Raw genomic sequence first — 22,925 nt, forward strand, 5'->3', positions numbered from 1 at the left:
AAACACAATAAACTAAAACAATAAAGCAAAACAACAAACAAGTGCTTCGATGGAAGGGCAGCACAGCCACCCAGCTGAAACACTTACTAAAGGGAGTTTGCTCAATTACAGTGAACACCATCACTCACCCACTTAAAAGCAAAACAAACTGACATTCAGTCTCCACTAAAATGTCCAAATATCCTGGACGAGCCCACACTTATGTTACGACCTGGCTCAAAAGCCGCAACATAAAAAAAGGAGACAAATACCAGAGTGTAGGTGAAACGAGGTTTTACCTTAAAATAGACTATCAGGTTGGCTAAAATGCTTGCGCCACCAATGCAAAGACTAGTACACTCCCCAAGAAGCTTGCCTCAGGTATGCTTTTATCCACACCTGACTAGGTGTGGCCAATTAGCACCAGCTGAAAACATTGAGATGATTAGGGGCTGCAGAGGGACGTAACAGCTCCTCTGTCCACTCGTTACCTGTATTAATGGCACCTGTTTGAACTTGTTATCAGTATAAAAGACACCTGCCCACAACCTCAAACAGTCACACTCCAAACACCACTATGGCCAAGCCCAAATAGCTGTCAAAGGATACCAGAAACATAATTGTAGACTTGCACCAGGCTGGGAAGACTGAATCTGCAATAGGTAAACAGCTTGGTGTGAAGAAATCAACTGTGGGAGCAATTATTTATTAGAAAATGAAAGACATACAAGACCATTGATAATCTCCCTCAATCTGGGGCTCCACGCAAGATCTCACCCCGTGGGGTCAAAATGACCACAAGAACAGTGAGCAAGAATCTAGAATGTCATATGAAACCAAAATAGAAATTTTTGGTTAAAAACTCTACTTGTCGTGTTTGGAGAAGGGGGGCCCTAATGATTTGAGGCTGTTTTTCTGCAAAGGGACCAGGACGACTGATCCGTGTAAAGGAAAGAATGAATGGGGCCATGTATTGTCAGATTTTGAGTCAAAACCTCCTTCCATCAGCAAGGGCATTGAAGATGAAACATGGCTGGATCTTTCAGCATGACAATGATCCCAAACACACCGCCCGGGTAAAGAAGGAGCGACTTCATAAAAAGCATTCCAAGGTTCTGGAGTGGCCTAGCCAGTCTCCAGATCTCAACCCCATAGAAAATCTTTGGAGGGAGTTGAAAGTCTGTGTTGCCCAGCAACAGCCACTAAACATCACTGCTCTAGAGGAGACCTGCATGGAGGAATGGGCCAAAATATCAGAAACGGTGTGTGAAAACCTTGTGAAGACTTACAGAAAATGTTTGACCTCTGTCATTGCCAACAAAGGGTATATAATAAAGTACTGAGATGAACTTTTGTTATTGGCCAAATACTATTTTCCATGATAATTTGCAAATTCTTTAAAAATCAGACAATGTGATTTTTCTGGATTTTTTTTCCATCTCATATTGTCTCTCATAGCTAAGTTATACCTATGATGAAAATTACAGGCCTCTCATCTTTTTAAGTGGGAAAACTTGCACAATTGGTGGCTGACTAAATACTTTTTTGCTCCACTGTATGTGTGCAATCACCTAGGTATATGGTTTACCAGGACAATTGTATACATCGGGACATTGTTATAATGAGCTTCAAAATACAAGTCAATTTAACACAGTGGTTTTCAAAGTGTGTGAGAGTTCTGACAAGTTGTGTGTAAGTTACCTGGCAAAAAAAGTCTTCCGAGACTATTGTTCAACATCAGAATCACTTTTACGGCAGAACAAAGAAATTCGCAGTTATGTTAATAATATGCGCATCCACTGCATCGAGAAGGGTCTGGCTGCAGCCAAATGCTCTTGTGCTCTTGGCTGCAACCACTGAAAAGCTGCAGCCGCAATAAAGAAGTGTACTGAAAAGTGCGAACATGTGGTTGGGTCTGTCGTGCATTGTTTAGTGGTTCCAAAACCCAGGATTGGGGCATGAGAGACCCGACCACATGTTTGCACTTTTCAGTACACTTCTTTACTGCAGCTGTTGACTTGCATACATGGCTGCAGCTTTTTGGCTACAGCCTTCACACATCAATGACAGGATCTAGTTCATTCTGTTTTAAGATGGCTCTGCAGTCAAAAACAGGCTCACTGCAGCCACTGAGAGTAATAGTATTAAACTCTCACTAAGTTGTATATTTTTCATCTCTGTTCACAAGTCTCTGGATTTTCTTTTCTTTTTCCTTTCTTTTTTTTAAGACTAAGACTGCCAAACATGGGAAAAATAAAGTTCAATGTTCACATTCTGTTTAAATTGTTGCTTTTTTGAAAAGGTGGTGAAGACTAATGAAGCAGCCTAGTGACAAAGGTTACAAATAGTTGTTTGGCATGAGAGTTGTTTGGTTTTAAAACAAATTACTGAAGGATTTATTGTGAATGTGTTTATCTAAATAAAGTTGCAGCTAGGCATTTCTGTCATTGTTTTGTTTAGATGGGAAGTGAAAATATTTCTTCCTGCCATGTGGGGAACGAGAACCACTGGGTTAACAGCTGAATTTGTGTGTGCAGTAACGTAGGTATGGTTTACGGGCACAATGGTACATATCTGGTCATTCTCATGAGTTTCAGAGCATAAGTCTGCTGTCACGTCTAGTTATGATGTATGTTACACAAAAGGACCGGACACATATCGTTGCAAGCTGGTGAATGTTTAAGCGTTTTCTTGTAGCTTTTTGTTTGCGCAGCTTTCCTACTGCATTCTCCTGATCAGCGCACATTCAGGAGAGGCATGATTAGATGATAAAGATCACCTGGGGTGGTCAGTCTTCCCTGACACCACACCCTGAACCCACTACTCCACCCCTCCCCTGCAGCCGGCTAACAAAATACATTCCACCACCTAGCCCCCCACCCCCGCACACAGTTCTTTTAGTGTGTGAGATATAAACGAGGTGCCCTGGTCAGTCAGGGCAATGGTTTTTCATAATTTCTGGTCAATCTCTTTATCTTTCCAGGTCACTGAATTGGGAAATGATAGCGAAGGTAGAGTAGGCCCCTGCTAGCTGTCCCCCAGCAGATTGTCCCAAGCAGCCAGGGAAACAAGAAGGCTGGGTGACGGTGAGGAGGAAGCATGGTCTTAAACAGAAGCCCCAGGTACACAACCAACCTGTTCATGTGTCTAACAGTTTTTCCCCAAATTGCTGTCTGTCTGAGTGGTGTCCAAAAAAAGACGATGTGGGCTTCATAGATAATTGGGAAACTTTCTGGAGGAAACCTGGTTTTGTTAGGAGAGACTGCATCCAATGCATGCAACAATTACTTCCTCCATACCATCAACATGTTTTTTATACCCCATTCCTACAAAACTGCTCAAAGAAGTCCTGCCATTAATTAATGCTTCAATCTTAAATATGATCAACCTATCTCTAATAATCGGCTACAATAAATATTGATCAAAATAGTCTAGAGTACAGCCTCTCCCTTTCTCATATTAAAAGGTGCGAAACATTGCATTGTAGCAGTTTGGCCAAAAATGAATCTGTTTTACCCCAAAAGGAATTGTTACGTGTCTGCATGTTTTCTTTCCCTCCTTTTGTTTGCCATTTCCTGAGGTACACAGATTGCAGGCTGGTGTCAATTCGGGGATCTTCAGCTAATTAGAGGAAGGAGGCTTTGATTGGACAAACCAGGAGTGCACACCTTGATAAGGAGACTCACCTGTGGCTGGGTGTGGCTCTCTTCCTTAGAATTGTTTGGCACATGTGTAAAGCTCCTTTGGTGTATTTCTTTTGTTTGAAGTTTGTGGTGGGAGTAAACAGGACTAGCTAAGTCTGGGGACCCCATACACTTACTCACGTAGAGTCCTTTCTGTTAGAAACACTAGGTAAGTAGGTTGGTGCCACCCATGTAATTTTGAGCTTGTTTTGAGTTGAAGATTAGGGTCTTTTCCCCCTGTTTTTGTTTTTCTAGGGTAAAAGCTCAGCTAAGTTTTGGTTTTATTTGGCACAACCAAACTGTATGAATTTGGGTTATTGTTCTTGTGAGAAAACTGCCATTAAACTTTTTTTTCTTTATTACACTTGTACCGAGTTGTTGAGGTACCCCCTCCTGCTCTCGAGGAGGCATAACAGGAATCAATAATATGGTAACAAAGCTGTACAGAGCTATTGTGTGTCAGATGATGTTCCTATATTTAAAGCCGGACTTTACATATTAGGAAATAAAGTCGGTGAATAAAATTCAAATATAGTTTATCCCAGAAGAATTACAGACAAAACACTAAATGGAAATGATGCCTGTTTACTCTTAGATGAGAACATCAGTGTCCAATTTTGTGCACATTTTATACTTTGAGATGTTAACTACATACATAGAAACGTTTTGAGTCACACCTATTAATCTTTTAATATAGATGTATAAAAATAAGAACTTAGCCATACAGTCTACCTTTCAAATATTACTGAAAGACTGAGTTATTCTAAAGAGCGCTCTGGATTCAGTGTGGTGCTGTAATAGGATGCCACTCTTTCAACAAGTAACAACAAGATATCCCACTTGTTGTTGGATATCTAGTAAGGAAGAAAGTTCAGTCTGCTATAAGTGTTATTGCAAAGTGGCAGACCACTGCATAAATCTTTCCACTGCTTTGCTGACTCCTTAATTGCAGAGCTCCAAATGTCCTCTGGTATTAACATCAGTACAAAAACTATTAACCTATACCATGAAGCTCAAGGTATTCTTAGCTAAGCAGCTCCTATAGGTGGCCCAGTACTTTTGTCCATGTAGTGCATCTCAAAGACTATAAAGAGGACCCAAAAGAAATTGTTGAAGGACTGGGTGCTACCCTGTAAGCTGCTTCATGTGGTGTTTGAGGTATGAGGGGTTTATACATCCCTCCTGCCTTTAAAGCACATAAGAAGAGGAAAGGATTATTAGGATTACTGTAATTTAGATTAGTTGATTACATGAAATCCACCTAATTTTTTGCCTAATACCTAACTGACCATCAGCAGTATCATTGGAAACCTGCAGGTATGTGCGACCTGTGCTACTTTTTATTATCCTTTAGGGCACTGCTGACAACAGAGAGACAGAAGTTACTCAGTAGTCAGTTGCTGTTATTATTTATAGGAACTACCTTGTAAACACACACTTCCACATATGAAGGGATATTCACCCTCCTTAGTTGTTGAAACTCAACTTGGTCTCTACGCACAACATAAAATACGCTTATATTTATCATACAAACATAAAGGATGTGATATGAAAATACAACTACTTAGTTCAATATCTTTTTAAAGTGTTTACAGTAGTCTGCTAGTGTGCAGTTTTCAATATTTAACTTACATGACCTGCTTTGGTTACCCTTTTCATGCTGGTGGTACTGTATTATGTAAATAGTCATTCCCTGGTTGAAACTAAGGTGTGGTTCAAACAGGTTACATAATGTGGTGAGCATACTTTGTACTGCTCAGGTCAAATCAGTCCAACCAGTACCTTATTTTCTCATTTCAATGGCACTTGGTCTAGCTTTCTTTGGAACTGAGTTCATTCTACTTTTTTTGTTGCAAGTTGTTTGGCCACAACTTACAAGCATATTGACACAACAAGGAACTTGTCACACATCCATAAACATATAATTAATGTGATCTGTATTTACTACACTCAACGTGTTTTCTGTCTTTTTCTGTTATCTGCTCAGATGCTCACTAACTCACCTGGGCTTCTACAGCATAATAGCCATACAACAACAGAAGGGCCACAGGTGTAAACTACTTCAGTACTGTGCTAAAATTAGGCCTACTCCATTAAAAAAAATGTTCATTCATTTTGGTGCTTCTTTTGATCCCTGAGCTTTTAACAAGCATTTTTAACAATTGGACAGAACATGAACCCTCATATTTTGTGTATTTCCCCCCCTAAATATTCAGTTAATGCTCTCTGGACTTTGGAAGTATTTTTGTGTGTGTCTGCATTATTATACCTACATTATAATCAATCCACTACTTTTTGGCTACTTGATATATCTTTTTAGAACTGTGATATTGAATTTGTTGCAATTTATGCTGCTTTTGAAAAACACATTTATAATGTCACCGACCTGACACCGACGTACCCGGATGAACAAAAAGCGACTTTGCCAAAAAATGACTGCGGGATCGCCATGTGTTCTTTCTGGCTCAAAATGACTTGATATCATTTATGAGAGATGTGTTTGACAGATTATAGACCAACAAGTCATTTATAACAGGCCTGTCATCATTTTTTTTTTTCAAACACATACCGGAAATCCCTTTTTGGCAGGGCTTCTCCAAAAACGAAACTGTGAGCATACACTGTTTGCAGCACACCGTGCAAACAACATATCGCACACAGGCGGCACTGCTTTCTTTGTTCCTCTATTATCCTGCATTCTGGAGCAGAGAAAAGACTCTGTCGGTACTTCGCCAAGGTAAGATAATTGCCTTGCCATGTTTTGTTCCATATTACAATCTCCATGCGTAGTTTTAAGTGACCCGGTTAATGCACTACAATATGATTCTAATATATTGAACTTGCTTGGTGTAACATGGTATTGTGCAGAGATGCAATGGGCATGAAAATGTGGAATATTGAAATGTCTTGTAGGCTCATGGTGGTTGCCCGGGGCGGCATCGTGGTGGGGGGCGGATAAAAAAATTGCTCGTACTTGTGCTGCCCCGACATCAGCCAGCGCGTACTGGGAATGGCCTAGGCACCGATCGGTTTTCTATCGCCCATTTGCTGGGAGTAAGGGCGCCCTCCGTTAGCGAGGTGCGCCTGCTGCTTGCGGCACAGGGAGGAGAGGGCGGCGGAGGATTCTCTGGCTGGAGCAGCATCTAATAACCAGCTCGCAGAATAAAACAAAATAAAAGCAAACAACAAACACGAAAACACCAGACATTATGACACAGATTTATAATTTGCACCGATGTTTTTTCGAAACGTGAAAAGTGAGCGCGAGAGCCCTCGGTGCGCCTGCTCGCTGCTGAAGTCAAAGTAAATTGTCATCTCCGCTACATACAGTCCAGTATATAGAGAGACGAGGCTCCAGTTACAGCAGTGCAAGTAAACAAACAATAAATATAAAAAGAGTAAGAAAATAAATATACACTTTAGGACCAGGGGTAAAGGGATCAATAACAATTTATAATTTACAGTTTGATGATTTAAAGTCTCACACACAACCTGCCGAAAGGGGAGGGGGGCCGGCTGCTTCCAAATAGAGCACATTTCATTCATAATGATGTAAATCCAAGCCCATTATGTATTCATGATTTGAATCCTGGGTTGTGTGAAATCCCAGAAATACACCTTAGACAAAGTGAATCTGTGAACTAAGGTAGGTCTATTAGGTTATGTTGTGGTGATCCTTGAGTTGGTGGATTTGTGGTCATACTGGAGTGCAAAATTAAAACCAGTGGAAGATAGACAAGAAAAGTTCAAAGCCATCAGGTGCTCAGTTTAGAAAAAATAGAAAAGAAGAGGAGAAACGAGCAAAAGATACAGGTAAGCAGATGTGTCATTGGATAATGGCAGGTCATGTATCCTGAAACAATCAGAATCAGAATACTTTATTAATCCCTAAAGAAAATTATGTGGGTTACAGTTGCTCCAAGAAGAAATGGTAAAAATAGTAACAGTAACAGACTAAACTCCAAAAAATATATTAGGTTACAGATTTTAATATTAATTAGTCATTGTCAATTGTTGATTTGTCCTGTTCTCATTGTATGACGAATTATGATGGCGGTTTAGTAGCCGTTTGCATGTAATGCATACTCTCTCTCTCTTCGTGTGTGTGTTTCTCTGGTGAAATTCAGTATGGTTCCGACAACAGTTTTATGTTAATTTACAATCCTTAATATGTTTTATGTGTGTGTGTGTGTGTGGGCGGGGGAGGAGGGCCAGAGGGAGTGTTCGCCCGGGGCGCCAAACAGGCTAGGACCGCCACTGTTTACGACTAAAAACAGACCTGCAATACAAATGCATTATTTGGGAGCAGGTTATGAATAAAAACGTGTGATCACGTTAAGCCCACACAGCCCAGTTTTTAAACAGAAAAAAAAAAAAGATGCCACAACAGCAGCAGTGATGATGACGCTAGCACACTAACGTGGAGGCAGAGTCTGTTTACACAACACAAGGAGCAAAGAGACGGAGCCGTTACCGAAGCAGTGAGCTCAGAGTGAAAGAAAATGTGCTTCTAGCGTCCAAAACAGCAGCGCTGTTCCTGTAATCACCGTTAACACCTTTACTGGGGAAAAGGTAGCAGGAATTTGCTCTGAGGATATCCTTCATCAAAGCACCTGATCAACAAACTCCATAATGAAGAAAAGGGAACTTTTTAACTGCTCCATCGACCGCCGTTTGTTTTACACAGCAAAAACAAACTGCACTATTCCCCTGCACTAAATTGTATTAAAATCTGCAGATTAACTGTTTACTTAGTCTAACACCTGACTGGTTTAATTATACAGATTGCTGAAGGCTGACGGCGGCCATCCTATTTAACATGGAAGCGATACCTGCAGCAAACGATGGTAAGTCGAAAGGGGAGCGTGAGGTGTACTAGAACATGTGCTCCCTGATTTGTTCCTCTCGTGGTCCTTCCACATGGCAATGGTCTTTGACCTCCAGTCAGGGATCTTGTCCTGCGTGAGAACACTCCTCCCTACTTTACAGTTGTTACCAGGGATGTTTTATTTCCATGCCGATGTCAGCTTTAACCCACACAATAAAGTCTCCATTTCTTGTTGACTAGAACACCCGGTTATATCCCCCCACTCACAAGGCCAAGGCAGTCTCTCCTATCTGAAACTGGTGTGTAAGCCTGTAGCAATTGATAGATGATCTGATATCCTCGTGTTGGTATTGTTCCCACATCATCATAATAAATGTTGTTCCAGGTTCAACATTGCAAGGGACCAATCACATTGTTGTGACATCATACTTTTGCAAGCCACGTGATTCATTCATTTATGAAATTCCAATGTTGCAAGGACATTATGTATAGTGCTTACCGTTTATTAAAGAACAGTATCCGGAAATGCAACGAATTGCTGGATTGGCGGACAGAGGCGGTTTCTTGCACGTTTAGTGATGTGTCGGTCGCGAACGAAACGGCTCTTAGAGCCGCCTCTTTGAAGTGAACGACAAGAGCCGGCTCCTTATTGGGAGCCTTGTTTTTTTTTTGTTTTCTTTCTCTCACCCTCTCTCTCGCCCTTTTTTCCGCTTCACTCCGCACGCGAGCCTTGTGCTTTGCGCTGGGAAGAGGGGGGAGGGGCGGTAGTTACACTCGCAGTAGCACAGGAACAGAGCAGGAGGGAAAGAGAGAGAAAGAGAGCCAGGGACAACAACGTCACATTAGAAAGGTATAATAATCATCCACAACTATTTTCAGTTGCGGATGATAAAGGATTCAGAAAGTTTATTCCTGCAGGCCCATATGACAGAGAATATGCATGTTCTTTTTGTTTTCATATATTAATTTATATTTAATTGTGTTGTGGTTTGCAGTGTTTTGTGTTGTTTCACTTTAAATTGGTTTAAAAGGAAAAAGCTGAAAATTTAAATAGTTAAAAGTTTAAAATGTAAATAGTTGGGTTTTGTATTATATGATTTATTTATTACATTTTATGTGGAGTGAATAAATAAAAGTATATTTACGGTGGCCCCTACAGACAAAGCATGTACAAACTCCAAAACACGTACAAACTCCAATATATATTTATATATAAACACATATAAATAAAACCAGAGTTGTTTTTTACATTAGGAATTCATTTTGTGCACAATTTTATATTGTTGTTAATAATAAATTAATTAAAGCAACAAAACAACTTGAAGAGCCCGTTGGGAGCCAAAAGAGCCGGCTCTTTTTAGTGAGTCGAGCCGAAAGAGCCGGTTCTCTAAAAAGAGCCGGAAATCCCATCACTACGCACGTTAAGTAGACTCTTTTTTTTTGTTGTTTTTTTTAAGGCGTTTTTTTCCAAAGTCGCAAAAGTATGACGTCACAACAATGTGATTGGTCACTTGCAATGTTGAAACTTGACACAACATTTATTATGATGATGTGGGAACAACACCGACACGAGGATATCAGAGGATATCAGATGGTGCGTAGCAATTTACCTTCAACACTCCACTCTCTGTGCCTCTTAGTTAACCATTGTTGGTGTGATTTTGATGCTATTTCAATAGAATAGAATTAAAATGAACTGAAAATTTCTAGGCGCAGACAGGAAGTAGAGGTTGGAGAGATTAGTGGTCACAGTGTCACCTGAGTGTGAAGTGTTTGTGAACAGAATCGACAGCCCCAAATCTGCAGCCATTGCTCTTAGTTGGGAAAAGGGCGAAGTGTGCGTTGCGAATGAGTTGCTGCCCCAAGCAGAGTTTCTTAAGGTCTTGTTTACCAGTGAGGGGAGGCTGAGGGGAGAGCTGGGTAACTGGCAGACAGACTAGTGCAGCATCAGTAGCAACACTGTACTGGTTTGCGGTGGTGAAGTGCGAGCGGGAAACAGTCGATTTACAGTCCATCTACATTCCTACCCTTACCAATGATCATGAGTTGTGGACAGTGATTGAAAGAATGAGACTGCAGACAAAAGCGACAGCAGTTAGCTTACAGATAGGACGAGGAGCTTGGTCATTCGGGAAAGGCTCAGAGTATAGCTGCTGCTCCTCTTTATTGGAAAGAGCCAGTTGAAGGGGTTCGGACGTCCGATCAGACGTCCGAACCCCTTCCGTCTGTCAGGAATGTTCCACTGTGAGAAGGCCTCTGGGTAGACCCAGCACACTGGATAAATTTTGACTCTGGGCTGCCTGGTTGTGTTTTTATTTCAGTTATTTTATATTGGAGTCTAAATGACCCAGATTAGTTCATCATTAAAATGCAAATGTAAACTCATGAAAACTAGTACAGATTTTTGGTTGACAAAATATGTAAAGAAACAAAAAGTAGCAAAAATAATAATAATCTATGTTTTCTTAGACGACATTAATTACCTTTGGTAGTCCATGAATGCAAAATATGTTCATCAGATGAAGGTTAACATGCACCTTATACTATACATTAGTGTCTAATAATAAATTACACAACACTGCGTGAGTTTTTTTTCTCTAGTATTCTGCCTTAAAGATCCTATATCAGTAAGCTCTATTCTTGAATATTTGTAATGTGTAAATTCTAATGTAAAATCTGACAGTATTTCGCATTGGATTCAGGAGACATTTGGTACAATAACTCTATCGGGAAAGATAAAATTTACTAAAGTTATAGTCAGTTCCAGTTTCAAAAGTTAATGATAAAATTTGACAACATAAATGACCCAGCAAAAATAATACAGGACTTAATGTGACGATTTTTCTTTTTGACAGATGGAATGTGATGATAAGTAAAAACCAATACTGATGTGTGACAAAACAAGAAAGGAAATCATGGGTGAGTGAAGTTTGTTTTTATGAGATCCCTTTTTTTTCTTTTTCTTTTTTTTTTACATACATGATACTTTTAGGTTTCTGTAGACTAATTGTATTTTGTTGTTTTAAACATTCCATGTTTAACTGGCTTTATCATCAGTGTATAATAACCAGACAGCTGAAAATGACTAACTATTTGCTAAATCTGAGCTATGGTAACTGCTTTAGTACAAACATCATCCTCTACTACAGCGGTCCCCAACCCTTTTTGCGCCATGGACCGGTTTAATGTCAGACAATATTTTCACCGACCGGCCTTTAAGGTGTCACGGATAAATACAACATGCTCTCTGGTTGCTATGGTAACGCGTAAACATTTCGCATAAACACGGGAAAAGACCCAGGGAAACCAAGTTAACAATAAAAACTCTGAAAAACCCTGAAAACCATAAATTTCACACCTGAGCCTCAACTCTCGGGGCCCGGTACCAAACGACCGGTACCACTGCTCTACTACACCAACTTAACATGACAAAATTAAGTCAGATTAAAACATATTTAGATGTATGCACTTTACATGGACATCTTCACATCTTCACCATATTGTCCTTCTTCCTGGCTTAAGAACTTTTAAATGTTACAGTTTCTTTAGTTGAATAAATACCTACTATATTACCAAAAATACAGTAGGTATTCATTATTATTATTATTATTATTAATAAAGTATTGTTAATATAGTAGGATTTATTATTAGCTGAAAATGACAAGTTGTGGGGGAATTTTCAAACCATTCTTTTAGGAAAAGGCAATAAAATACTATGAAAACACCTCAATACACATAAAGGTATTATTAGAAAATTGTACATAAAGTTTCAAAAGTAAAAATAATATATCTGTAGAAAAATGTTCCCCATCAGTGTTAAATTGATTAATATCATTGCTGTATATTTTTAAGACTGAGCTAATTTTAAATACGTATGCTATTTACTTATATCCTCTTTAAGGTACAGCATAATCTTCTACAAAGCATATATTTGCAGCGGCTGTCCTGTGAGAAAAAAAGATCAGTTGTTTGTAAGCTCAGAATCACAGGCTTACATCTTTTTTTCCCCACAAAGTGTATTCAAATATTAGTAACAAAAAAAACATCTAAAAAGGCTTGAGCCATGTGTGACATAGTTAGATATCATTATTTACAAGCAGAATATGAATGCACAATGAAGATATAGTGTTGGCAAAAGAGCTCATTAAATCTGCTAAATTCAGACATTCCTATAGATGCTAATCTGACAGTTCTGTATTAGTGCTGCTGTCCCCTCTCCATCATCTTCAAAGTCATCTTCAAACTGCTTCCCCCTGCTCTCAGCCTACCAGGCTGAGCTGTTTCAGGACTTGGGCCACCTGCTGGATAAAGGTACTCCTACAGTTTGGGTGGAGATATGTATCGTCACTGATCTTATTCTCTGGACCTCTATGGGCGATAAAAAAATAAATAAAAACGCCACTACCACAGCCACAGCCAGGCATAGAGTCAAGGATGTTTACAAAAAAAATCTGAAAGTGGAGGTCAGTCTGTCACCTGAGACATCCCCCAGGTCCATTATCTGCAAGAGATGCATGTGCAGTCAATCCATGGGTGTTAACAACTGTTGCCAGGGATTACAGACTACAGTTTGCAACAAAACTACCCACTTTCAGTGGCGTGGGTTCAGTTGCTACAGGGGAAGCCACAAAGGCTTTAGAGAACAAAATCTCCTCTCTCTTTAGCCGAGGGGCAATAAGAGGAAATTAATCTAGACTTTTATTCCAGATATTTCCTCATTCTGTCCCATTCTGGATTTACGCTCCCTCAATTCTCATCTCAGAAACTACAAATTTAGAATGTTAACACAAAATGTGCTGTTTTGATCTATTTGATGGAGTGACTGGTTCACATCTACAGAATGATTTCCACATAAGCTTTAGTCCAGCACACAGGAAATTCCTAAGGTTTGTCTTCCAGGGCATAGCCTACAAATATCAAACCCTCCATTTGGGATCGGCCCTTGCCCCAAGGGTTTTCACCAGGTGTGTTGAAGCAGTTCAGAGCAACCATTTGACCTGCTTCAACACACTTGGTGTGTTGAAGCAGGTCAAATGGTTGCTCTGTTTCGCAACAGAAAGCTGGTCTCATTAAGAGCTTGTATTTAACTGGGCTGGTAGGCACTGAAAACTGCTGCAGATCTGCTCTCCAGATCTTCTTTATGGAGAATGGACACTCAATACAGAAATAGTGCACCAGCTGTGCATAGAGGTTTGGCCAGGCGAACCTCTATGCACAGTTCCTGTCTGCAGTTTTTCCCAAATTATAGAAAGGTGGCTCTGTGCCCTAAGCCTACCTTTGTGTCTAAGGTTAGGGAGTCTACCATTGGAGCTATCAGCTTTTCATCCACCGGCTGATGAGAGCCAGAGGCGGCTTAATTCACTTTGTCCTGTCTGTGCATTATGCATTTAGCTAAACAGGACTCAGGGGTTTAGGAAAAGCAACCAATTCTTTGTGTCCTGGGCTACCTCTCATAGAATGAAGCCTATGTCACATCTATGGCACAGGGGCTATTATAAAAGGATGTCTGTGGACCCCGTGTCCTCGAAATTGTTGGTTCGTCTTCGAGAGACATTGTGGTAGTAGAGCTTCCATGATTGGTCACGCCAGAGGGCACTTCCCACAGTGAGATATCTCACTTGGTTTTTAGAGAAAAGGAGTTACGGATGTCATCAAGCATTTCCATGTGTTAGAGCCCCAATTTAAGCTCAGGATATGAGGCTTGAGGCGACATTTTATCCAGATGACATTCCCTTTCCTTTATGTTTTTGCTTCTTTGGTGAAGGGGACTCCTTCTCAGATGATAAAACATAGATCCTTGATATCTTGAGTCTGAAGCTGCAGAGAAATTAAAAAATGCCTCCATAGTATGTAAAAGAATATGAGTTCTGCTCTGGTGAACTATGTATGCAGCTTGCCTCTCGCCACATACATAATGCGATTAGGCGGAACGGCGAAAAAATGTTATAATATACAAGGAATTTCAAAATAAAGAAGCAGTATAATATATTGTCAGTTTTTGTCATAAATAAAAAAAAGTTATTGTCACACATATTATTTATTTAACTGATGTTTTTATGCATAGGGTAATTCATGTTTTGTTTTGCTTTTTTGTCCTTTCACAGCTGACACACCTCAGCAGTCACCCAAGAATTGGACTGAATCTGAAGTAAGCACCTGGCTAAGATCAATTGGAGTGAAGGAACAGTACATAGAAAAGCTCCATGAAGAAGAAGTAAATGGACAAATCCTACTTGCACTAAATGAGGATTTTCTAAAAACAAAAATCTACATGAAGTCAGGGCCTGCTCATTTGATTATTCAGAGAAGAGATGAGCTTATCAACTCTCAGCAAAAATGTCAAGAAAAGAAAAAAACTACTGGTTCCAAAAGAACTGAGTTTGAGGAAAAGAGGAGTCAGAAATTGGTTCAGTCTCTTTCAACAGTAAGTGACGGTCCTCCAGCACAAACTACAGAGACAGAACAAGATGTCTTTGAGGAGAACCACGCTTCTCAGGAACAATGTGTGTTAATCTCAAAGGAAGACTGTAAACCAAGGCCATTTGATCAAGAAGGGATTGATTTTTTATATGTGAAACACAGAATCCTGCAGCCTGAATCAGGTGCTTTTAATCTGATATCGCCATGCCACGAATTTAAGTCTTTTGCTGTAGCTGCTACATTGGATCGCACAAGACTCCAAGCTAAGTTTGCCAAAGAGGTTCTTAAATTTGCAGCTGGTTGTATGAATATCAGATCAAATGGCACAATACACTTTGGTGTGATGGACAGCAAGGAGGATGGAGAATATGTGCACGGTGAGATAACTGGTATCCCTGTAACAGACAAAGATATTTATGTCGATGCTTTGGACTACATTGAAAGGAGTTTCTCCTCTGACAAAGAGCACATACGCCAGTGTGTGCGACCGCCAAGGTTCATTGAGGTTATAGATCGACAAAGTACAGAAAAGCGATATGTGGTAGAGGTTGACATTGTGCCATTAATAAGTATTGTCAAGAACAAAGTGTATGCAGTCCGTCTGCCAAACTTCAAAGAATCAACAAACAAAGTAGAGTTTGAGAAAGAGATGATTTTGCGAAGAGTGGGTTCAAAAACGGAGCCAGTGAGTGACAAGGACCTAAGTGACTTTTACCAAAGAGTCAAAGATCGTGATGCTCAAAGAGAAGAAGCAGAAAAAAATCATTTCCTTATTGCTCCAGAAGTGTGTCAAGACCTTGGAAGGAAACTCACCATGCTGATGACCAGTGGTAAGAAATTCATTGAAAAGGAAAAATGGTTCATACTCGTAACAAACAAATTCAAACCTGATGACCTTTGTAACATTGACTGGCTGATTAACATGAATATTTTCTGCGTGTTTGACTTTGACCCAGACTCAAAGATATCAGGTCTTTGCAGTAGATACCTTGAGTACCGTGCTGCAAACATGCATTTTTTGCAAAGCTACAGAATATCCACTGGCACAAGCATCAAAGAATTCACAAACCATCTGCATTTATTTGATCAAACTAGTTGGATCTTTTGCAATGGCCATACTGACTTCAAAGGAAATGAAACTTCATGTGACGAAATGACTTGGATCAAGACAAAAATGACTTTACTCCGAGAGTCTGTGTCTTTGATCTGTAAACAGATTTTGCCAAAAGGTACATTCCAGGTCATATTCCTATTAACATCACCAGTTGAGAAACCACTCTTGCACACCTTCTATGAGTTTTTCACAGACATGGAAGGCCATGAAGACATCATCTGCATCTGTGAATCAGAGGAAAACTTCCATAAGTGGCAAAGCTTTGCAGAGGGTTCATGTGGGAAAGAAGCTCTAAACAATTCCAGTGTTGTTGGAATGAAAATGAGCCACATTAATGCAACTCTGCAACATATACAACCTATGAAAGTGTGTTTCACCAAACACTTGCCGGTCTTTGTGAAAGGAACATGTCGTCTTGAAACACAAGTAGAGGAACAGATGTACTCATTGGAGATTCTAACGGTCAATCATTGCAATGAAACATGCAAAGAATTCATCAATGAGAAAAAAGAAAACATTGAGCGCCAGTTCTACCATGGTGGGAGAGTGACCTGGTTGAATTTCTGGCTTGCTGAGAACAAATATGCTGGAGAGGTCATTGAAAGAGATGCTTATCACGAGACTTCCAAACTTCTCAACGATGCCTTGAAATATAATGCAGACCAGACTCCAGTGAATATCATAAACATCTACCATCACCCAGGAAGTGGTGGAAGCACTGTGGCAAGACAAGTGCTGTGGAACAACAGAAAAAGTCTAAGGTGTGCGGTTGTGAAGCCCTCATATCCAGTTTCTGTTGTTGCACAACATGCAGTTGAACTAAGAGAATATGAAGAAAAGGATCCACAGAGATGTCTTCCTGTGCTGCTCCTCACTGAAGACTCAGACAAAGAATATCTAGATGATCTCAGGAATGAATTAGAAGTTGCAGTTAATGTTAAACAAATCCAGTATGGCACCCTGTGTTTCATTTTGTTGAGCTGCAGACGCTCCCATGATCCAGAGAGAAGATGCAAGGAGTCTCCTTTACAGAATGTGTCTGTCACTCATAAACTGTCTGATCAAGAGAAGAGAAAGTTTTCTGGAAAACGGCAGGCACTCGAGGAAAGATATGAACCTCAATTCATTCTGACATTTGTTTTGATGAGTGAAGGATTCAGTGAGGTTTACGTTCATCAGTTTGTGAAACATCTGCTCCAAGACATTGACCGTCACTCTGTTGTCACTCGACTCATTCACTATGTAGCATTGCTGAACACAAATGTTCAAAACTCTTTCATCTCTCAATCGCACTGTGAAGCTTTGCTTGCCTTAACGATCCACTTGGAGAGGTTTCGCCACTACGAGTTTGAGAGCTCTCTAAGTGATCAGGCTAAGCTAGTCTTCTTGCACCTTCGAGATGACAAGACGCACATTGAATCAATCAGAATCATCCACCCACTTGTTGCAAAAGAAATTCTTCAACAACTTCTGGGACCCCAACAAACTCAAAGCAGTTTGGCGATGGATTTGCTCCACGAGGATGTGCTCTTTGAGCACAGATTTGGAAGAGATGAGTATCTCACATTTTTGAGACAACTTTTCATTCGGAGATCCAGGATAAGCAAAGGAGATAAATATGATAGCTTTTTCTCTCCTTTCATTGAGCATGTGTGTGAAAATGAGAAAAGCCCGGACAAAGCAATTGAGTTGCTCAAGGAAGCATTCGAGCGTTTCCATAATGATCCATTCTTTGCACAACAACTTGCTCGTCTTCATTATACTTATGAAAAGTTTGAAGAGGCTAAACACTGGGCAGAGACAGCAGCTAAACAGCTGCCCAACAACTCTTATATACTTGACACAAAGGGACAGGTATATAAGAAATGGTTCCAAGCAAAATGTAAAGCAATTGAAAATGTACCAAAGACGGTGCAAAACACAGCAGATGCTGTGGAAACTGCACTGAAAGCACTTGAGTGTTTTCAAGAATGTGAGAGAGCAGCTGATGCTGATATGGAAAATGTCAACACTTCAGGATTTTTTCACGAAGTTGAGGTTGGGTGCAGCCTGCTCAAACTGATTTCTTCATTACAAGTGTTTGCAAACAGATCCAATGGCCATGCAGAATGTATGAAGTACCTGTTAACTGATTACATCCCAGAGGAAGTTGAAGATGTTTGGGAACCATTCCATAACCGTTTGAAAAAACTTCACAAGACAATGCAGGATGCATTGGAGTGGATTTCAGAGGACCTGAGTTACTTCCAGACAGACATTGGTGCAGATGAAGAAGAAACACCTGAAAGTCCCGAGGAGAAAATAAGCCATCCACTGACATGGCTGGCAAAAAAATCCTCTGAGTATGGAAAGTATTTCAGTGAAGCGTATTCCACTGCAGTCCTACAGCATGGTAAATCAATCCCAGCCAACCTCACTCCTTTCCAAAAACGCATGATCATCTATCATCTTGGTGGCGGCAATATAACATCCATCCTTTCCAAGATAACTGATCAGAGGGATGCAGTAAAACTTCTAGAGCATATAATTTCTCTCTACCCCAGTAATCCATTAAAAGCCAAATTCGGTCAAAGGGACATTGTCAATTACATTGTGGCCCATATTTCTCTGAACTGCCTGTCACCGCAAACTCACAAGGTAGCTCATTTGAAAGATCTACAAGCACTTTGTTGTCAGTTTCCATCTGATAAAAGGAAATGTTTGCCAAGTGCCCTGTTCTTGCTTACATTGCTATTCTGGCCAGAGGATGACGACACAGAGCATGAGAAAGAAACCAAATATGAAATTGTACAATCAGCAGTTGAACACCTTGAAAAGGGTTACTGGAGCAAGATGAAAGACATTCCTCAGCGGAAGAGAAGGATTTATAGCCATTTTTTTCTGGGCAATGGGAATGGATTGGACAAGTTTGTCCACAAGAAAAAGTTTGAAAGAATCACCAAGTGGTTCTCAGTCAATGAGAAACGCATGAAGTGGTTTAGTGGTGAGGCATGGAAGATGCCAGAGATTGCCACAATGCTGAAGCGGGTTTCTGGGTGGACTGAAGATCGTGTGGTTTATCTTGAAGGTCCTAAGAAAAAGAAGTTCAATATCCTGCCTCTCTATGTACCTTCAGTGCCTCATAGTAATGAAAACATCACCTTCTACCTGGGGTTCACCTTTAGAGGCCCTGTTGCCTGCAACATCCTTGTGAAAAAGTAGTTGGTTGTCAACTTGCTGAAGCGTGGGCCTAGAATCCAACTTACTCCAAAGGGAAAGAAAAGATTGTGGATGATGACTGAAAAACCCACAAGCTTTGGACTGTTAGTCAGTTGGTCAAAAAACAAAACTTAAAACATGATTATATTCGTGAAGGTATTTAAGGTTCTTAAAAATACAACTGAACTTGCTTTGTTATAATATTGGCCTCACCTAGAAAGCACTTTGGGGTCATTTCAGCTTAAAATTGTTCTTTTTAAGTGTACTATATAAAGGGAAAAAAATTATATATTTACTCTGAATTTACAAATTAATACAAATGTATTCCTTAGCTTGTTAAATGTAATTTTTTAGGGTTCTGGTTGTTTTTGAATTCCTCTGTTTTCCTGTTTGTACTTCTAGTTTAGAAGGACTGAAGTTCATACTTGGCTGACAATTTGTACACTGATTTTACAAGCTGTCTTATACATGTTTATGTAAGCAAACCTAACGTGCAACCATTCAGAATGCATAGCAATATCAATGGTTGTCAAATTGTGTTCCATTTTACATTATAAGTGTTCTTAAAATATGTAAAGAAAAAGAGAAAAAATTAATACATTAAACTCTTTTTCCATTTATGATTTTCTGTTGTTGATTCTTTGACATTTCTTCTCAATTTGATATCTCCACTCCAGATTAAAATAAAATTATGATTTAACATTGGAACAACTGTCAGCTTTTAATGCAGACTTAACTGGAAGATGAACTTCCATTACATCAGAGGGTGTGGGACTGATAATTCATGAAGTATGTGAAAAGTTTTGTCTATTGCATGATGCATAAATGCAAAAGTAACATGAAGAACTGTGCACCTTTGAGTTAACTATCTTAGAAAAAATGTGGGTCCTGAAGGAAATCAGAATGGGAAAAATGGAAGTTAGAAGCTGTTAATGTACCAAAAAACAAAATGTATTGCATTTTTTTCATAATCTCTATCAAAGCCTTATCATTCTTGCTTTTTTTGTTTTGTTTTGACTTGGATCAAAACAAAAATGACTTTACTCCGAGGGTCTGTGTCTTTGATCTGTAAACAGATTTTGCCAAAAGGTACATTCCACGTCATATTTCTATTATAATCACCAGTTGAGAAACCACTCTTGCACACCTATGAGTTTTTCACAGACATGGAAGGTCATGAATACATCACCTGCATCTGTGAATCAGAGAAAAACTTCCAGAAATGGCAAAGCTTTGCAGAGGGTTCATGTGGGAAAGAAGCTGTAGACAATTCCAGTGTTGTTGGAATGAAAATGAGTCACATTAATGCAACTCTGCAACATATACAACCTATGAAAGTGTGTTTCACCAAACACTTGCAGGTCTTTGTGGGAGGGACGTGTCTTCTAGAAACACATGTAGAGGAACAGATGTACTCGCTGGAGATTCTGATGGTCAATCATTGTGATGAAACAAGCAAAGACTTCATCAGTGAGAAAAAAGAAAACATCAAACACCAGTTCTGCATTTTTATGTCCTTATAATATATAAAAATAATAATAATGAACTAAAAACATTAAACTTCTTTTTTCAGTTTCAGCTTCTACAGTTCTGCTCAAACTAAAAGAATTATTTTACAGTGGAACAAATATCACCTAATAACGCAGACTTAATGGGACAATGCCATTACATCACAGGCTTGATAATTCAGATAATTCGTGTACAGAATAGTCTTAAATTGGTCACATAGTCTGTGCATATCAATATGAAAATGAAAAGTGAAATAAAAACCAGCTATGCTCCTTTGACGAGAAAACCCAATGCCAAAAAAGTTGGGACACAGTAAAATATAAAGAGACCACATAAGGATCTCTCCAGATCTTCTCCAAATCTTTTGATATTATGTATAGTAGATGAGGAGATACTCAAAGTAAAATTTTCTGCATTGAGGAACATTATTCTGTAATTTTTTTATATGTTTTTAAGACTGGTAAATCTCTGGTTTCTATACTTCTGAGAAACTCTGAGATGCTCTTTTTATATTGGTCATGTTACTGCTGCCAGTGAACCTAGTTAGCTGCAAAATGTTTCTCCAGCTTTCTCTTTTCAGTGCCACTTACTTTTTAAGACTTGTGTTGTGCCCATTATGTTATTCTAATTTAAATATTTACTTTGTTTTCTATGTTTTATTGTGAATAAAATATGAGTTTATGATATTTGCAAATCATTAAACTTTGTTTTTATACACATTTTAAATAATGTCCCAATTTTTTTTGGAACTTGGGTTGTAACTGCCACTGCTCATTCGTACAATACAGAAATCAGATTTGGAGGTAAGTTATAATTATTTTATGAAATATAATTAATGTTTTTAATGATAAAAGATAACCATCTGGTTTCTGTTTTTCATCTAAACTATTGCTATTTTGATCACTTTTGTCCCAGTATAGTGATGGGATTTCCGGCTCTTTTTAGAGAACTGGCTTTTTCGGTTCGGCTCACTAAAAAGAGCCGGCTCTTTCGGCTCCAAACCGGCTCTTCAGGTTGTTTTTTTTGCTTTAATTAATTTATTATTAACAATAATATAAAATTATGCACAAAAGGAATTACTAATGTAAAAAAAAAGTGGTTTTATTTATATATGTTTATATATAAAAATATGCGGTGGCCCCTAGACAAAACACGTACAAACTCCAAAACACATTTCTAGCATGAACTGAACTTCCAAAACAGAGCTACCTAGATCACTTAAATTACACAATTGAAAGCATGAAAGCATATGTGTATTGTTTGTGTATTTATACACAAGCATTCATATATAGTCAAATAAAAAAAATGAATAAAAAAAGTTCATTTACCTGTTATTACCACACACCAAATCCGGTCGTTGGTACTTGCTGGCTTGTATAGCCACTAGGTAACAAATGCGCAACACTGCGCCTATCATCCTGGAGCACTTCTGTTGTCTTTTGTACGTGTTTTGGAGTTTGTACGTGTTTTGGAGTTTGTACGTGTTTTGGAGTTTTTACGTGTTTTGGGGGTTTTACGTGTTTTTACGTGTTTTGGACTTTGTACGTGTTTTGGAGTTTGTACGTGCTTCAGGGTTCGTACGTGATTTGAAGTTTGTATGTGCTTTGTCTATAGGGGCCACCGTAAATATACTTTTATTTATTCACTCCACATAAAATGTAATAAATAAATCATATAATACAAAAATCAACTATTCACATTTCAACTTTTAATTATTTAAATTTTCAGCTTTTTCCTTTTACAAATTTAAAGTGAAACAACACAAAACACTGCAAACCATAACACAATTAAATATAAATTATAATATGAAAACAAAAAGAACATGCATATTCTCTGTCATATGGACCTGCATGAATAAACTTTCTGAATCCTTTATCATCCGCAACTGAAAATAGTTGTGGATGATTACTATACCTTTCTAATGTGACGTTGTTGTCCCTGGCTCTCTTTCTCTCTCTCTCCCTCCTGCTCTGTCCGGTTGTTCAGTGATGACGCGACGAATCCTACTTCCGGGCCTAAAGTAGTCTGCGTTTAATATGGCTTTTGTGTTGTTAACATGTTTAATGTTTTGTATTTTCTTCTCGTTGATCTCAAAAAGCTCCTAAAACAGTCAGTGATCACTGTTGACCTCCCTCGGCTTTTATTACCGCTAATCATTTATTTAAGCTCAGTTTTTAAAACCTTAGGATGTAAC

General features: G+C 39.1%; 1 protein-coding gene across 3 annotated transcripts; it reads left to right on the forward strand.

The window, feature by feature from the left end:
- Window positions 1-6,216: 6,216 nt before the first annotated feature.
- LOC120745926 (sterile alpha motif domain-containing protein 9-like) lies at window positions 6,217-20,082 on the forward strand. 3 transcript variants are annotated; one of them, XM_040051165.1, is made up of 5 exons: window positions 6,220-6,399; window positions 8,447-8,509; window positions 11,346-11,409; window positions 14,595-18,936; window positions 18,978-20,082. In XM_040051165.1, the coding sequence occupies exons 3-5, from the start codon at window positions 11,379-11,381 to the stop codon at window positions 18,982-18,984; spliced, it is 4,380 nt and encodes a 1,459-aa protein (XP_039907099.1). In that variant the 5' UTR covers window positions 6,220-6,399; window positions 8,447-8,509; window positions 11,346-11,378; the 3' UTR covers window positions 18,985-20,082. The 3 variants fall into 3 exon arrangements, with proteins under 3 accessions (XP_039907092.1, XP_039907099.1, XP_039907082.1); XM_040051148.1 differs by having other exon boundaries at window positions 6,221-6,399; window positions 14,595-20,082; XM_040051158.1 differs by lacking the exon at window positions 11,346-11,409 and having other exon boundaries at window positions 6,217-6,399; window positions 14,595-20,082.
- Window positions 20,083-22,925: the final 2,843 nt, after the last annotated feature.

The sequence above is a fragment of the Simochromis diagramma genome, unplaced genomic scaffold (assembly GCF_900408965.1).
Source record: "Simochromis diagramma unplaced genomic scaffold, fSimDia1.1 OVJJ01000321.1, whole genome shotgun sequence".
Lineage (NCBI taxonomy): Eukaryota > Metazoa > Chordata > Actinopteri > Cichliformes > Cichlidae > Simochromis > Simochromis diagramma.

What these genes read in the sequence shown, in the direction of transcription:
- LOC120745926 (XM_040051148.1), top strand. Translation starts at nt 11,379, where the DNA reads ATGTGTGACAAAACAAGAAAGGAAATCATGG. An exon ending in AACAAGAAAGGAAATCATGG is followed by an intron (nt 11,410 to 14,594) that starts GTGAGTGAAGTT and finishes GTCCTTTCACAG; the next exon opens with CTGACACACCTCAGCAGTCA.